This window comes from Notothenia rossii (assembly GCF_949606895.1).
Source record: "Notothenia rossii genome assembly, chromosome: 1".
Lineage (NCBI taxonomy): Eukaryota > Metazoa > Chordata > Actinopteri > Perciformes > Nototheniidae > Notothenia > Notothenia rossii.
In genome coordinates this window covers 25,543,487-25,562,193 of record NC_136912.1, presented here as the reverse complement: position 1 = coordinate 25,562,193, position 18,707 = coordinate 25,543,487, and the positions used below count along the sequence as shown (strand labels likewise).

The window sequence follows — 18,707 nt, the reverse complement described above, 5'->3', positions numbered from 1 at the left end:
TATGATCTGAATGAAGACATGTATGACGACTGCCAGACCAAAGCTACGGTTGTGGCGGATAAAGCTATAATGCAGAAATGGAACACCAGCAGAAACGTCATTACAACCTGGAGCAACGCAGAGCAAAGAGCTAGAGAGCCAGCCAACAAGTATATGGAGAAACATCTTTCAACAGCCATTTACATTTACACAAAAGTTATGATGCAACCTTTCAAGTCAAACCCTGATAATAAAGTAATTACTGGAAAACTAAACAAGACATTAGAGCCACACTCCCTTTATTCTTCCTTAAGCAAAGCCATTCAGATTCTGAAGCACAGCCAGGTGACATGTCTCTGGACGAATTACCGAACAGAGACACTTTTTAATCTGAGCATCTCTAACAAACTGATTCGGTTCAGCACCTTCGTATTAGGCACTGACGGGTGGAATTTGACCAGGAACGCTTCATGTTTTGAAGTATACACGTGTTTCGGTGCTGACATAACACATTACTCAGCATTACAGCTAAACAGCCAGGTGCTCATTCCTCCCTATGAGGTTTTCAGAGTCACAGACACAGACATGGACACACAGAGGTATAAAGTCTTATACAGACTGAAGAGCAACCTAAACTGTGTTTATGATATAGAGAGCAATACGTTGCATCCTATATCTGCGTTACCTGCACATGGGTTTTGGCTAATCTTTGTCATTGCCTGTGTAATTATTGTATCTCTTTTGCTACCCTTTGTCATTGTGAAGGTGTTAGAAAATCATAAGAAAAAAGCAGTATACAGTGCCTCATCTCTACATAACAACTATTACTACACAGCTGGAGTTGTCATCTGAAAGACAAGGTTTCATTTCAGCTGATGCTAATAGCTTTACAGTTGGAAACAATGACATTCATACACCAAAGTGTTCGTGTTTAAAACTTAATGTATAAGTCAATATTGTTAGCTTATTCTGGGAATGCATACATTTTTTTTACTTTTCTTTTCATGACATAATATTCACAAATTTGACTTGCCAAATTGTAATAAAGTGCTCTGTTACTCAATCAATGACTTCCAAGTTTCAAGCCTTTGCAACTCACTAGGAAATGTAAGTAAGTAAGCCTGGGAAATACAATCAGGTCATAACAAATAATTGGACAAATCCAAACACATAAATAATGCTGTTTCATTTGTAGCAAAATAGTCAACAGAGCAGTGTAAATTGAATTGTTCTATTTTTGAGAATAGCTTATTGTCTTTAGTTTAGGATTTTTGTGCTAAGAAATAAGAAATCACTTGGAGTGCCAACCTTTTGTCAATATTGTCTATCCATAAATCTTATTTTATCAATCTTTTGACATAAGAATCAGAACATAAATCCCCATATGAATACCCAGATTATTTGACAGAACATCTAGCAATGAACAATATCAGGATCCTGAGACTAAAAGCAGGAATTATATATTTTATTAAACCTGCGCTTTTTTGCAAAAAAACACACACTTAATATGTTCTGTGTAGGCACATTATACAGAGGGTAATCCCAATTTGAATTCTACCATACAATAATGCCTTGTGTAGCTCACATAGTAAAGAGGGAATCACAGCGTCTCTCTGTGACAGTGAGTTTGTCCATGCTTTAGATAAGTGTGTACAAATTGTGGGACTTGACAGAAAACATGTTCAAATTAAGTAAAAAATCCTCCTATTTCTAACACTGGGTTTTCATTCATTTCTTTATTACAATACCATGTGTATTTGTTCATTTGTTCCTCAGTTCAAAGTTTAAATAGATTAAGAGCACCAATTACCCAACCCGATTCCCGTAAAACACCATGAGTATTGATTTTTCTTCAGAAAGATTACCCAATGTTGGTCACCTTTACTTTGTATTCATAATTGAGGAAATGTTTTTTGACAACCATTCTTTGTTACACTCATGAATAAACACATTTTCTCTGATATTTCACAATCTCTTGTTGTTATAGGCTCCTTTAACATTTCATCAACCCTCACAGGTGTTGCTTTATCTTTATGATACAAAACTAATCCCATAGCTGTACATGTATCACTATACAGCGAAATGTAGTTTTACAAGCATTTAGTAGAAAAAAAATGATTTACCCCTTTACTAGTTTGCATTATATTCTTAAGTTATGTGTAAATGTGTATTTGTCAAATGAAAAAATAAAAACCTTGCCCCACACTGGCTCCGTCAGTTCACTGCTATTATTGCAAGAGAGAGGTTCCATATGTGCCAACACTCATAAAACCTGTTCGGTAGCTTGTTCAAACAAACAAAGGTCTTGTATGTCGTCGACAAAAATAAAGTACACTTTTTATTCTGAAAAAGACTGATGACAGCCCCATTTTTCATAAAAGACTAAAGTGTTGCTCAGGAGGTGTTGAGTTATTTCAAAGCATCTCACATTATTAAAACTTGGATTAAAAAGAGAAATATTGCAGTGAAAAGTAAATTGCAAATAACTTCAATATGCAGTCACACATCTCAATTACTATGTAGATGTAATATTTTTGCAGCAGAGATGTATATAATTTGATGAATTAAAATGGGAGTAGATTGACCCTTTATAATAAGGTATGATACATCTGGATGAATGATATACGTTACAGTACAGTGCTTCGTTCCACTGTAGGATTTTGCTCAGTCACTCAGATCTGAGTTATTCTGGTTTACATGAGATGTTCCCTCTGTTTCAGATGCACTATGCCTTCCTCGGATAACCAAGAATGTCAGAGACAAACTGTATCTGCTTCTGCCATTTGTTCCCTTGTTCTTTTGGTGGGACTGCTCATGTTTGTCACCATATATCTGACTCTCAGCTGGCAGGATATTGTAAAGGAGGTATTTAAAACGTATTATTTACACAACTACATATTTGACATTGGCAGGACTTAATACAAATGTTGATACTCTGATAACAAATACACATGTTTTTAATGTTTTTAATGTTGCACTAGTACAGGTATCCAACATACATGGTCTGTAATTGTTTTGTTAAGGATTGGCAAAAGAGGTTCAAGGTTCCACTTAGTGTATATCTCCATCTACTCGATGACTATTGAACCACATGTTTTTCCTCATTTTTAGCATATCATGCAGGATGTGACCTATGATCTGAATGAAGACATGTATGACGACTGCCAGACCAAAGCTACGGTTGTGACGGATAAAGCTATAATGCAGAAATGGAACACCAGCAGAAACGTCATTACAACCTAGAGCAACGCAGAGCAAAGAGCTAGAGAGCCAGCCAACAAGTATATGGAGAAACATCTTTCAACAGCCGTTTACATTTACAAAAAAGTTATGATGCAACCTTTCAAGTCAAACCCTGATAATAAAGTAATTACTGGAAAACTAAACAAGACATTAGAGCCACACTCCCTTTATTCTTCCTTAAGCAAAGCCATTCAGATTCTGAAGCACAGCCAGGTGACATGTCTCTGGACGAATTACAGAACAGAGACACTTTTGAATCTGAGCATCTCTAACAAACTGATTCGGTTCAGCACCTTCATATTAGGCACTGACGGGTGGAATTTTACCAGGAACGCTTCATGTTTTGAAGTATACAAGTGTTTCGGTGCTGACATAACACATTACTCAGCATTACAGCTAAACAGCCAGGTGCTCATTCCTCCCTATGAGGTTTTCAGAGTCACAGACACAGACATGGACACACAGAGGTGTAAAGTCTTATACAGACTGAAGAGCAACCTAAACTGTGTTTATGATATAGAGAGCAATACGTTGCGTCCTATATCTGCGTTACCTGCACATGGGTTTTGGCTAATCTTTGTCATTGCCTGTGTAATTATTGTATCTCTTTTGCTACCCTTTGTCATTGTGAAGGTGTTAGAAAATCATAAGAAAAAAGCAGTATACAGTGCCTCATCTCTACATAACAACTATTACTACACAGCTGGAGTTGTCATCTGAAAGACCAGGTTTCATTTCAGCTGATTCTAATAGCTTTACAGTTGGAAACAATGACATTCATACACCAAAGTGTTCGTGTTTAAAACTTAATGTATAAGTCAATATTGTTAGCTTATTCTGGGAATGCATACATTTTTTAAACTTTTCTTTTTATGACATAATATTCACAAATTTGACTTGCCAAATTGTAATAAAGTGCTCTGTTACTCAATCAATGACTTCCAAGTTTCAAGCCTTTGCAACTCACTAGGAAATGTAAGTAAGTAAGCCTGGGAAATACAATCAGGTCATAACAAATAAGTGGACAAATCAAAACACATAAATAATGCTGTTTCATTTGTAGCAAAATAGTCAACAGAGCAGTGTAAATTGAATTGTTCTATTTTTGAGTATAGCTTATTGTCTTTAGTTTAGGATTTTTGTGCTAAGAAATAAGAAATCACTTGGAGTGCCAACCTTTTGTCAATATTGTCTATCCATAAATCTTATTTTATCAATCTTTTGACATAAGAATCAGAACATAAATCCCCATATGAATACCCAGATTATTTGACAGAACATCTAGCAATGAACAATATCAGGACCCTGAGACTAAAAGCAGGAATGATATATTTTATTAAACCTGCGCTTTTTTGCAAAAAAACACACACTTAATATGTTCTGTGTAGGCACATTATACAGAGGGTAATCCCAATTTGAATTCTACCATACAATAATGCCTTCTGTAGCTCACATAGTAAAGAGGGAATCACAGCGTCTCTCTGTGACAGTGAGTTTGTCCATGCTTTAGATAAGTGTGTACAAATTGTGGGACTTGACAGAAAACATGTTCAAATTAAGTAAAAAATCCTCCTATTTCTAACACTGGGTTTTCATTCATTTCTTTATTACAATACCATGTGTGTTTGTTCATTTGTTCCTCAGTTCAAAGTTTAAATAGATTAAGAGCACCAATTACCCAACCCGATTCCCGTAAAACACCATGAGTATTGGTTTTTCTTCAGAAAGATTATCCAACGTTGGTCACCTTTACTTTGTATTCATAATTGAGGAAATGTTTTTTGACAACCATTCTTTGTTACACTCATGAATAAACACATTTTCTCTGATATTTCACAATCTCTTGTTGTTATAGGCTCCTTTAACATTTCATCAACCCTCACAGGTGTTGCTTTATCTTTATGATACAAAACTAATCCCATAGATGTACATGTATCACTATACAGCGAAATGTAGTTTTACAAGCATTTAGTAGAAAAAAAATGATTTACCCCTTTACTAGTTTGCATTATATTCTTAAGTTATGTGTAAATGTGTATTTGTCAAATGAAAAAATAAAAACCTTGCCCCACACTGGCTCCGTCAGTTCACTGCTATTATTGCAAGAGAGAGGTTCCATATGTGCCAACACTCGTAAAACCTGTTCGGTAGCTTGTTCAAACAAACAAAGGTCTTGTATGTCGTCGACAAAAATAAAGTACACTTTTTATTCTGAAAAAGACTGATGACAGCCTCATTTTTCATAAAAGACTAAAGTGTTGCTCAGGAGGTGTTGAGTTATTTCAAAGCATCTCACATTATTAAAACTTGGATTAAAAAGAGAAAGATTGCAGTGAAAAGTAAATTGCAAATAACTTCAATATGCAGTCACACATCTCAATTACTATGTAGATGTAATATTTTTGCAGCCGAGATGTATATAATTTGATGAATTAAAATGGGAGTAGATTGACCCTTTATAATAAGGTATGATACATCTGGATGAATGATATACGTTACAGTACAGTGCTTCGTTCCACTGTAGGATTTTGCTCAGTCACTCAGATCTGAGTTATTCTGGTTTACATGAGATGTTCCCTCTGTTTCAGATGCACTATGCCTTCCTCGGATAACCAAGAATGTCAGACACAAACTGTATCTGCTTCTGCCATTTGTTCCCTTGTTCTTTTGGTGGGACTGCTCATGTTTGTCACCATATATCTGACTCAGCTGGCAGGATATTGTAAAGGAGGTATTTAAAACGTATTATTTACACAACTACATATTTGACATTGGCAGGACTTAATACAAATGTTGATACTCTGATAACAAATACACATGTTTTTAATGTTTTTAATGTTGCACTAGTACAGGTATCCAACATACATGGTCTGTAATTGTGTTGTTAAGGATTGGCAAAAGAGGTTCAAGGTTCCACTTTGTGTATATCTCCATCTACTCGATGACTATTGAACCACATGTTTTTCCTCATTTTTAGCATATCATGCAGGATGTGACCTATGATCTGAATGAAGACATGTATGACGACTGCCAGACCAAAGCTACGGTTGTGACGGATAAAGCTATAATGCAGAAATGGAACACCAGCAGAAACGTCATTACAACCTGGAGCAACGCAGAGCAAAGAGCTAGAGAGCCAGCCAACAAGCATATGGAGAAACATCTTTCAACAGCCATTTACATTTACAAAAAAGTTATGATGCAACCTTTCAAGTCAAAGCCTGATAATAAAGTAATTACTGGAAAACTAAACAAGACATTAGAGCCACACTCCCTTTATTCTTCCTTAAGCAAAGCCATTCAGATTCTGAAGCACAGCCAGGTGACATGTCTCTGGACGAATTACCGAACAGAGACACTTTTTAATCTGAGCATCTCTAACAAACTGATTCGGTTCAGCACCTTCGTATTAGGCACTGACGGGTGGAATTTTACCAGGAACGCTTCATGTTTTGAAGTATACAAGTGTTTCGGTGCTGACATAACACATTACTCAGCATTACAGCTAAACAGCCAGGTGCTCATTCCTCCCTATGAGGTTTTCAGAGTCACAGACACAGACATGGACACACAGAGGTGTAAAGTCTTATACAGACTGAAGAGCAACCTAAACTGTGTTTATGATATAGAGAGCAATACGTTGCGTCCTATATCTGCGTTACCTGCACATGGGTTTTGGCTAATCTTTGTCATTGCCTGTGTATTTATTGTATCTCTTTTGCTACCCTTTGTCATTGTGAAGGTGTTAGAAAATCATAAGAAAAAAGCAGTATACAGTGCCTCATCTCTACATAACAACTATTACTACACAGCTGGAGTTGTCATCTGAAAGACCAGGTTTCATTTCAGCTGATTCTAATAGCTTTACAGTTGGAAACAATGACATTCATACACCAAAGTGTTCGTGTTTAAAACTTAATGTATAAGTCAATATTGTTAGCTTATTCTGGGAATGCATACATTTTTTTTACTTTTCTTTTCATGACATAATATTCACAAATTTGACTTGCCAAATTGTAATAAAGTGCTCTGTTACTCAATCAATGACTTCCAAGTTTCAAGCCTTTGCAACTCACTAGGAAATGTAAGTAAGTAAGCCTGGGAAATACAATCAGGTCATAACAAATAAGTGGACAAATCAAAACACATAAATAATGCTGTTTCATTTGTAGCAAAATAGTCAACAGAGCAGTGTAAATTGAATTGTTCTATTTTTGAGTATAGCTTATTGTCTTTAGTTTAGGATTTTTGTGCTAAGAAATAAGAAATCACTTGGAGTGCCAACCTTTTGTCAATATTGTCTATCCATAAATCTTATTTTATCAATCTTTTGACATAAGAATCAGAACATAAATCCCCATATGAATACCCAGATTATTTGACAGAACATCTAGCAATGAACAATATCAGGATCCTGAGACTAAAAGCAGGAATTATATATTTTATTAAACCTGCGCTTTTTTGCAAAAAAACACACACTTAATATGTTCTGTGTAGGCACATTATACAGAGGGTAATCCCAATTTGAATTCTACCATACAATAATGCCTTGTGTAGCTCACATAGTAAAGAGGGAATCACAGCGTCTCTCTGTGACAGTGAGTTTGTCCATGCTTTAGATAAGTGTGTACAAATTGTGGGACTTGACAGAAAACATGTTCAAATTAAGTAAAAAATCCTCCTATTTCTAACACTGGGTTTTCATTCATTTCTTTATTACAATACCATGTGTGTTTGTTCATTTGTTCCTCAGTTCAAAGTTTAAATAGATTAAGAGCACCAATTACCCAACCCGATTCCCGTAAAACACCATGAGTATTGATTTTTCTTCAGAAAGATTACCCAATGTTGGTCACCTTTACTTTGTATTCATAATTGAGGAAATGTTTTTTGACAACCATTCTTTGTTTCACTCATGAATAAACACATTTTCTCTGATATTTCACAATCTCTTGTTGTTATAGGCTCCTTTAACATTTCATCAACCCTCACAGGTGTTGCTTTATCTTTATGATACAAAACTAATCCCATAGCTGTACATGTATCACTATACAGCGAAATGTAGTTTTACAAGCATTTAGTAGAAAAAAAATGATTTACCCCTTTACTAGTTTGCATTATATTCTTAAGTTATGTGTAAATGTGTATTTGTCAAATGAAAAAATAAAAACCTTGCCCCACACTGGCTCCGTCAGTTCACTGCTATTATTGCAAGAGAGAGGTTCCATATGTGCCAACACTCGTAAAACCTGTTCGGTAGCTTGTTCAAACAAACAAAGGTCTTGTATGTCGTCGACAAAAATAAAGTACACTTTTTATTCTGAAAAAGACTGATGACAGCCCCATTTTTCATAAAAGACTAAAGTGTTGCTCAGGAGGTGTTGAGTTATTTCAAAGCATCTCACATTATTAAAACTTGGATTAAAAAGAGAAAGATTGCAGTGAAAAGTAAATTGCAAATAACTTCAATATGCAGTCACACATCTCAATTACTATGTAGATGTAATATTTTTGCAGCAGAGATGTATATAATTTGATGAATTAAAATGGGAGTAGATTGACCCTTTATAATAAGGTATGATACATCTGGATGAATGATATACGTTACAGTACAGTGCTTCGTTCCACTGTAGGATTTTGCTCAGTCACTCAGTTTGAGTTATTCTGGTTTACATGAGATGTTCCCTCTGTTTCAGATGCACTATGCCTTCCTCGGATAACCAAGAATGTCAGAGACAAACTGTATCTGCTTCTGCCATTTGTTCCCTTGTTCTTTTGGTGGGACTGCTCATGTTTGTCACCATATATCTGACTCTCAGCTGGCAGGATATTGTAAAGGAGGTATTTAAAACGTATTATTTACACAACTACATATTTGACATTGACAGGACTTAATACAAATGTTGATACTCTGATAACAAATACACATGTTTTTAATGTTTTTAATGTTGCACTAGTACAGGTATCCAACATAAATGGTCTGTAATTGTTTTGTTAAGGATTGGCAAAAGAGGTTCAAGGTTCCACTTAGTGTATATCTCCATCTACTGGATGACTATTGAACAACATGTTTTTCCTCATTTTTAGCATATCATGCAGGATGTGACCTATGATCTGAATGAAGACATGTATGACGACTGCCAGACCAAAGCTACGGTTGTGACGGATAAAGCTATAATGCAGAAATGGAACACCAGCAGAAACGTCATTACAACCTGGAGCAACGCAGAGCAAAGAGCTCAAGAGCCAGCCAACAAGTATATGGAGAAACATCTTTCAACAGCCATTTACATTTACACAAAATTTATGATGCAACCTTTCAAGTCAAACCCTGATAATGAAGTAATTACTGGAAAACTAAACAAGACATTAGAGCCACACTCCCTTTATTCTTCCTTAAGCAAAGCCATTCAGATTCTGAAGCACAGCCAGGTGACATGTCTCTGGACGAATTACCGAACAGAGACACTTTTGAATCTGAGCATCTCTAACAAACTGATTCGGTTCAGAACCTTCATATTAGGCACTGACGGGTGGAATTTTACCAGGAACGCTTCATGTTTTGAAGTATACACGTGTTTCGGTGCTGACATAACACATTACAGCTAAAGTTACAGCTCCTTTAACATTTCAACAACCCTATTGAGCCAGTGAAGAGGTGAATATGTGTCAGCTACATCCGAGCCCTGCCTATGATGAGAGATAGGGTGTTGACTTGTTTTTTCAGTTTCTGTACAGTGAGATAAAAGAGCATCTTGTTAAGCAGGGTTACTGAATGTGCGACAGGATTCTTACCTGCAATCAACTCAATGGGCCATTGTGCATGTACATGTCTAAATTGTCTCTCGTTTATCTGATCTGAAATACATACCATCCCAATTAGATAAACACAGAACTGAAGATAAAAACATTAGAAACTGGATCAACAAAATATCACATCAATACAATTATCATGCCTGTTGCAACGATCCACAATGCAACACAGACGTAGGTTTTGTAGGTGTGTGTGAAATTATGCCTTTGATAAATTTGCATCAAGGTAGAGGAAACACAAGACAATATGTTTGTCTTGACTTGCTGTAACTATACCTTCCATACTGGCCAACTTTGGGGTGATTAATCATTAAGGGTAGGGAATGAAGACACATACTCATCATTATCGCACGCCTCTCAGCACACACCCACATCGACATACTTACAGTTTCAAGATAACATAGGAAACACATACATCTTCTCACAATATAATCTGTCCAGTGTTCACATGAGATGCTGACATAGAGGGACTGAATACAACGAGTGCTAAAAAGCACACAGGTAAGACCGTAAATTGTATATTAATCTTTTGTATTATTTACACTGTGTTAATTAATATTGATCCATATATATTGAATTGTTTTCATTTGTTTGAATGTATAATTGCTGTTTTTGTTTTCTTATTAGATTTCTCTATTCAAACTAAGAGGTTACATATTTTTCAGATTATGTGAATTACTGATTTCAAATGTAAAGGGAGGCATATGAGATTATGCTATCCTTTTATTGGTGGGGATTATTTTGAAATGTAGGAGAAACAAGTTATCCTATTTTACTAAATAGCATTCTCGATGCCACCCTAAAACTTAACAAGCATTGTACAAGGATTTAGAAATCATATCATAACAATTCAAAATAAAGGTTTGCTTCAATAAAAGTAAACATGAATTATACAAAAAACACTGAAGATTGGTATATTCTTAACATTTTATCCTTTTCTTTTTGTACCGATTTCACTTCCTCTTCCTTCCTCAGGTGTTTTCACTTGCCACTTATTGCCTAGATACACCAGATTCACCTCTCTGTGGTTGGCCACATTATTTTTAATTGTTGTGGCGACCCATAGATCAAAACTAAACACAGTGGGAGAGACATCACCTTATTGTTTTCAGTTGTCTTTTGGTGTGGGGAAAGAAGTGGGAAAAAAATAAAACAGGAAAATAGGAAAGTTTGGAGAGGTGAAAAGGTGAAGAGGACGTAACCATTCAGATTTCTTCGTCATCAGACTTCATCATCCTTGTCCTCCAACATGGCCAGCAGACAAACAGTCGTGTTCCTCGTGGCAGTGGTGATCTCCCTGTCAGACTTCATTCATAGCTTCCAACCCCTCCTCTCACCTGATGGTAATTCAACCACTCACCGTGAAATCACACTGAGGGCTGTCCTCAAAAAGACAGCTGAAGTCTGCCGAGATATGGCTGCTTCGGAGGGACGGAACTTCCGCCTGACTGTGAGTTGAAAAGCCGCGCTAAAAGAGAAAATGTGACAACTGTGGTTTAAAAATCAGTATGAAGTATTATATGATTATTTTTATTATTATTATAGTGTGACATTAAGACAATTTGTCCTCTTATACTTGTGTGGTTAGGGTCAGCCCTTTGGACATTACAATGGCAAATTGTAAATAAGTAGATTCATTCATAACTAAGTGTGACATTGCATCAGTTTTAGCACTTGGAGAAACTGACAATAGCATGACAGACATTCCTGGAGGTATTTGGTATTCTAATGTAATTATTGTTTTAGGAATGCTTTTCAAATATGTACTGCTGCTAAAGGAAGATGAAGGTACACATTTCTACCACTAATGAACTTAAGAGTTATTCAGTGCGAAACTGCATGAGGAAGGCACGTATGAGCCGTAGATTTTAAAACATGCAGTCAGTCTTTTGTTATGTCTTTGTCTCCAGATTGATGACAGCCTGTCAACTGATAAGGTGCAAAGGGCCTGTTCTACGACAGGTACCTCCACCTCTCTTTTCTCAACTGTCCTTTTCCAAACGTCCATCGCCAATATGTACTTCAGCAACGCAAAAGTGGACGTGGTTTTTGCGCTGAGTGAGAAGCATCATTTTGATGATGAGACCTTTCAAGGCGGACGGGATGTCATCACAGCAGGTACACATCAACAATGCTTTCCTACTCAGAACATTCATGAAACAAAAAAACATTCAATATTATTTGTTAGGAACATTGTTTTCCAAAGATGCTATACTGTATTGATGGAGCTTTAAATGCAGTGGTCTCATTGCTGTAGATATGGTACAAGATTGTTAGTTAAAGAAATTATTTTTGAAAGAAAACCATTTTTACAGTCACATTAAGGCACACTAATCTTAAATCAATTAACTTTTACTGTTGGTTAACACAAGTAGGCAGCCATGCCCTTCACAGTTCCATGACTTCTGAGTACTTTTCTACAAATGAAAAATGAAGTTCAGTGCAGGGGAATAGGAAAGTCTACACCATTCAAACGGCGAAAACTGCACCAAACTGTTTGGTCGGAGAGGTGATGAAAGGTTTGAACAATGAGGTTTCAACACTTTTGAATCATCAATCGGAATTTACATCCTCGACTGAGTACCATGAAAAGCGAATGTTGAGTGAAGGGAGATGTGTTTTTTTGACTGAGTAACTATCTTTCTATTATGTTTCCAAGGTGTGGCTGCTGTGAAGGCCAGTGTGAAGCAGGAGAGCTTCGTCGCAGGGAGGTGGAATCTTGGACAAGTCTGTCACACCCTACAGGTTACAATGATGATCATTGTTCAGATTGTTGTGGGGGTAGTTGTTATCTTTTGGTGAAAGATATGACCTTAAAGCAATAGTGGTGTTTAATATGATTAATGTCATATTGCAGGACTTTTACAGCCACAGTAACTGGGTGGAGCTGGGGAACAAAAGTCCTTACAGCACTCTGATCAGCCCAGACCAACCTCTTGAAAACCTGGCAGGTAAAATACTTTCATATATTTGGTTTTATACTTCACTGAGAAATCACACTAGACACCTTGTCAGTTAACATACACCCACCCTGCCATGGCATGCATGTCCATACGAAACCACTCATGGAAATAAGTACAGTGCATTGTTACTCAATGAGATATTGAGTAACAATGTACTCAGCACACAAGCATACAGTTTAGTTCCCGTACTTGATTTGTGTTTCCTTTTAACTTCTCAAACCAAGAACATTAATAATCATTTAAGGGGAACTTCTACGTTATCAACACACATATATACATTTCTCTCCAATGTAAGGTAGTGCAATGTGTCAAATAATTGATGTGTAAAACAAATAAATTAGAAAAAGAACCTGACCAGTTTTGTATTATTTATTTTTGTTACATTTTCTGTAGGCCTAAGTGTTCCCACCTGTAGAAACTGTACTGGAGGAACATGTGAGAACAACCTTCTTCCTGACCTGCTGCAGCAAGGGCTTCTCACCTCAGGCTACTTCAACATCTTCTCTCCAGCAAAACCTACAGGTGAATTTAAGAAACAATTTAACTTTTGTAGTCAAGTATTTTAGGAACATAAGTATCATCACAAACATAATTTATCTGATCAAGGCAAATGCAGCCACGGTGGATCATTTGACCGGACAAGCAGAAAAGACCCAGTGGGGGGCATCAGTAAGGACGACCTTGGGTCCAGTCATGGCTCACTTCACCCAAAAGCAGCTGATTTGGCTGTGAATGCCACTATGGAGCTACTAGAGGACGTCAGATTAGCAGTGGGAGACAAGAACTTCCTGCGGTATGGGCCACCAACACCTTAACCACTTGGAAGTTATATTATAATAATGTTTTCAATGAAATAAAGTCACTGATAAAGTGTTGAAACAGCAGATTTATGTATCTTATTCACCTGGAAAGCTTGTATATTTAGAACAAATATAACTCAGCTTTTACCAGAACTGCTAGATGTCTTTTGTCATCACTTACTGGGCTGTCCCTAAATACTTATATTCTCAAATGGTAATCATTAATGACTAACAGATACATTACCGGTGATCAACTGTACATTTTTTCTTTCCCTTCTGTTCCTGCAGATTAATGGGCCTCTCCCAGTCCTCAGTGCTGTGTTTTGTCATTGACACCACAGGCAGTATGAGCGATGACATAGCCGAAGCTAAGAGGGTTTCCTTCGCCATCATTGACAGTAAGAGGGGAACCCAGCAGGAGCCCTCCGCTTACATACTGGTGCCTTTCAATGACCCAGGTGCAAACATGTTTTTATTTTTATGAGAGAAGATAAAAAAAATATATAGAGGCAGAATAACCTGCCTCTTAGTGTCTTACTAAAAGCATCAACAAGATTTCCTGTAAAACTGCAAACTGTGTTGAATGTATGATTAAGTTTGTAATGTTCATTTCCCATACCTAGGGTTTGGACCTGTGACAATGACAACCAATGCAGATTTCTTCAAAGACAGCATCAACAAACTGTCTGCAAGTGGAGGAGGAGACATCCCAGAGTTATGCTTGTCTGGACTGCAGGTGAAGTGTTTCCCACTGTTATGCAATAATTCCATATTTCTTCATTTAGAAAACACAATTTTGTAAAGCAACAAAGCGATATAATGTCAGTCGCTAAATGATCAAATAAAATCATTTTCCAGTCATTCTTAGTGTTAAATAAACAGATGCAAAATTAACTTCTAATTTAAATCAAAGTATTTTTCCTGTTCCGTGCACAATTGGCAGCTTGCCCTGACTGCTGCTCCACCCTCATCTGAGATCTTTGTCTTCACTGACGCTCCAGCTAAGGATGCTCATCTGAAAAGCACCATCACTGCTATTATAGAGAGCACCAAGTCAGTGGTAAGTATTGACTTTTTCCTTTCCATTCATTTTTAATGCCTATTCATTACATACAGATTTACACAAAAACGTTAACATTCGAGGACATGTTTCCAGTTCTAAGATAAGCATTTTTATTTTATTCTTATAGGTAACTTTTATGTTAACCGATGTCCTGACGAGTCGACGGCGCCGCAGAAACACTCAGCGGGTGTCTCCTCGTAAAATGACCCAATTAGATGCCCAGCTGTACCGTGACCTTGCCCGTGCCTCTGGAGGTCAGGCCATTGAGGTGACCAAGTCAGACCTCACTCTGGCTACAAGTATAATAGAGGATTCATTAGCCAATGCTGTGGTAAGACATTGAACAAGAAAAATCCTACCTAACTCAAAGAAGACGGTACTGTACAGTGTGTATTTAATGTCATGTTGTGTTCCCTCTTCTTTCAGGTGACAGTTTTTCAGGTAGTGAGGAATCCTGGAAGGCCTGATAACTATACGTTTATTGTTGATGGGTCACTTAGGAACCTGACTGCCTACATCACAGGAGCCTCATCTCTCACTTTCGATCTCACGAGCCCCACAGGTTTTGTTAAATTCCCTTCCAATAAAGCCTTCTTTTGATTGCCTTCTAGAAAGCATTTTTTTAACATTTTTCTTTCTCCCCTAGGTGTATCTCAGAGTTCCAGTCAGTCCAGCGGTCCTTTGGGAACCATAACCACAGCCGGAAACCTACGTCGTTTAAGCCTTAACACTGACAATCAAACAGGATCATGGGAAATCAGTGTTAACTCTAAAAATCCTTACTCTGTTAAGGTCATAAGTCAGTATCACCAAAGACAGTGGGAATTCAATGAAAGGACATTTGAAAATGTGTTTTAATCATCCAACTCGCACATCTCTTTTGTCAATCTGATCTATTTTGTGCGTTTGTTCATCAGGTCAAAGCTCAGTGAACTTCATTTATAACCTTGTGGAAGCTCATGAGAGAGCCCATGGGGATTTCAGCCTAAAGGAGGGGCGTCCTCTTTCAGGTCAGACCGCTTTCACAATAATTGTACATTTTATTTTTTTACAGTTTGAAAAATTCCTTCTCCTTTTCCGTAATTATCCTTGACAATCATCTGACTTGAAAATATTTGATTACACTCCCCAAATATGTAAAGAGTTCATCCCTCACAACTATTCTGCCTCTTCCAGCACCTTAACACATTCTGTTGTAATGTACATACAGTACAGTGCATACCTAAAGAGCTGTCACATAATTACTCACCCATTTTCCCTTTCTCTCTTGTCATGACTTTCAGGTGGTAATGCTAGCCTCATGATATCTGTGACAGGAAGTGACAAAGTAAAGGTCACAGAGGTCAATCTGTTTGACAGCTCCGGGCCAACAGAGGTCGACGGATCATTGCAGGCAGGTCATGCATTACACGTGATGACCATACCCAGTAGCTATATACTTAACTTTTCGACTTACCATTTTTCTACCAAAAAATAAATAAAAAATTACTTTGCCTTTTAAGGTTGTAGTAGAGGTCACAATGCTCTCCAAAAGCTGACATCTTGAATACCATAATATCATTAATTGAGAACAAAAAAATTCTAGAAAAAACATGTTAGATCGTTTTGTAACAATATTTGATACAAAGAAACCATATCACAAGTAAACAGATCCAGAATTTGCAGCTGGAAGTAAACCGTAGCGTCTCATATTCTTACTTTGCCGTTCTGTCCTCCACAGTCTGTAGGGAGTGGTAACTTTCTGGTGACATTCATTGGAGTCCCAGCAGGCGAGTTTTTGGTTCGCATGAAGGGAGAGGATGGCAGCTCCACCTCCAGGTCCACAGCAGCCAGCTTCCAGAGGCAGGCCTCCACTCAGATTAAGACCTCCAGCATCTCTGTTACTGTAAGCTCAATAACCTTCAGTTTTTAGGGGTCATAAGGGGAGATTATGTTAAATGTTATTGTTTCTGTCATGTTTTCTGTTCTTCTATGCATGTATGACTACCAAACATACAGACAAACACCCCTCAAAAGATAATGCTATAGTAGCAATACAAATAATGTGTGACTGCATTCCCCTCTTCCCTCCTTTCTACTGCCTCCTCCACATTTTCAGGCCCAAGCCAGCAACACCAACATAGAACCAGGCTCTACCATCTCCGTTCCTTTCACAGTCTCCTCAACCACCAACGGAGTTGTCAACGACTCTGCAACAGGGATGTTCACAGTGCGAGCCAACAATGACCGCAGCTATACTTCAACCTCACCAAGCTCCATCACCATAGCGTCAGGTGATGGAGGCACAGCCAACGGCACCGTGACCTTAACGGCACCGGCCAGTGCTGCATCTGGAACAGATGTGACCCTTACCATTGAGGCCGAAAATGCAGCTGCCACTGACATCAACTATGCTGTCCTCAGGTTTTCTGTGGTGGCCAAGGTAGGAGGAAAAATAAAGCAGGATAAGGTGGTGGTTTGGTGGTAAGCAGTACTTACCAGACTATGTTACATTTTCCATCCTGAATATACTGTATATATATGCTCAATAATTGTTAATGGTCAACTACATTAAGTTTGCTGTGTGCCAAAATATTATAACAGGCATGATGCCTGGTAGCCATTGTGCATTGTGTATGTGTTGACTTTACTCCATTGTTCATTCATTTTCTTTGATTCATAGATTTAATGGTGTTAGTTTTGGTTAAAAAAGAAAAGTGAATTTGTTAGGATTGCCATAACAATTTCTGATGTTAAAATGATGTTTTGATTTTCTTAATGGTTTATAAAATGCCAGTTTTGTTGCATTATTTTTACATCTCTCCCACTATTTGTTTCCCAGGTGACAGATATTACCCGTCCAGTGTGCCAGAGAGTCAGTTCTTCCTCCAATTGTCCATCCTCTTCATCACTGTGTGCTTCCTCACAGTGGACATTCATTGCGAATCTCACAGATGGCATCAATGGAACCGGTATTGAGAGCATTACCATCCGCAAAGGGAACGGTACCCTCAATACCAGCACAGTGGCTGAGGCTGGAGGGGCCGACGTTACAGTTGCTACATACAGTGCCTCCTGCTGTTCACAGAATGTAGAGCTGGCTGCCGTGGACAACGTTGGAAATGTGGGGAAATGTGCAGGACAGGCTACACAAACGACAGTTGCCACTACACTTACAGCTATTACAGCTATCACAGCTGCAGTGAACACAACATCCACTGGAGGGCACACCTTGAGCATATCACACTGTCTCTGGATCAGTGTTGTGGTTTCTCTCCTATGGAAGTAAAAGGGATGAATTAAAAAAATACACTGTAATTATAGATCAATGATGTCCAATGGATTATGAAGGGAATCACATGATTTAAGCGTCCCTTCAAAGTATTGCTTTGATTTATTTCAATCAGGTGTGTTTGAATTACTATTGCTTGAAGTTTTCTTCCATTTAGAAAGAAATCATATTGCCTTTGTCTTTAATGAAGTTGTATTTATTTCTTGATTAAAAAAAATATAACAAATGTAATTTAGCTGCCCTGTGTCCAAGTCTACGCATTCATTTTGATGTCATTATACTTTACTTGGGAATTTCTATGTTAACATATATGAAACAAAAAACACTTTGTACTTTACTACATTATCTATCAACTATAGTTACATTGCAGATTTAGATTTTATAAACAATCCACAACATGATTTAAAACACTTAAAAATAAACACTAATTTGGCTAGCATTTAATTAAAATCACAAATCCACAGAAATAATAAAAAATACACCTGGAAACAAATATAGGTCAAAAAAAGACATCACTGGTAGATTTCTTGTTTAAATAGTGTGAGTGTAAAAAGTGTTCCTTTAAATGGTTTGAT

General features: G+C 37.4%; 1 protein-coding gene across 1 annotated transcript; it reads left to right on the top strand.

Annotated features, from left to right (window-relative positions):
• The first annotated feature begins 10,497 nt into the window (after nucleotides 1-10,497).
• On the top strand, nucleotides 10,498-18,363 carry vwa10.2 (von Willebrand factor A domain containing 10, tandem duplicate 2). The gene is made up of 17 exons (XM_079677956.1): nucleotides 10,498-11,485; nucleotides 11,946-12,153; nucleotides 12,695-12,780; nucleotides 12,893-12,986; nucleotides 13,392-13,520; nucleotides 13,605-13,791; nucleotides 14,087-14,256; nucleotides 14,422-14,534; nucleotides 14,742-14,858; nucleotides 14,989-15,192; nucleotides 15,288-15,423; nucleotides 15,508-15,660; nucleotides 15,779-15,871; nucleotides 16,145-16,254; nucleotides 16,582-16,746; nucleotides 16,960-17,283; nucleotides 17,683-18,363. The coding sequence occupies exons 1-17, from the start codon at nucleotides 11,285-11,287 to the stop codon at nucleotides 18,127-18,129; spliced, it is 2,937 nt and encodes a 978-aa protein (XP_079534082.1). The 5' UTR covers nucleotides 10,498-11,284; the 3' UTR covers nucleotides 18,130-18,363.
• Nucleotides 18,364-18,707: the final 344 nt, after the last annotated feature.

Excerpts from the sequence above, each read along its gene's own strand:
- vwa10.2 (XM_079677956.1), top strand. The coding sequence starts at position 11,285 with ATGGCCAGCAGACAAACAGTCGTGTTCCTCGTGGCAGTGGTGATCTCC. Across the intron at positions 12,987-13,391 it reads ACCTCTTGAAAACCTGGCAG|GCCTAAGTGTTCCCACCTGT; the intron begins GTAAAATACTTT and ends CATTTTCTGTAG. Across the intron at positions 17,284-17,682 it reads GGTTTTCTGTGGTGGCCAAG|GTGACAGATATTACCCGTCC; the intron begins GTAGGAGGAAAA and ends TTTGTTTCCCAG.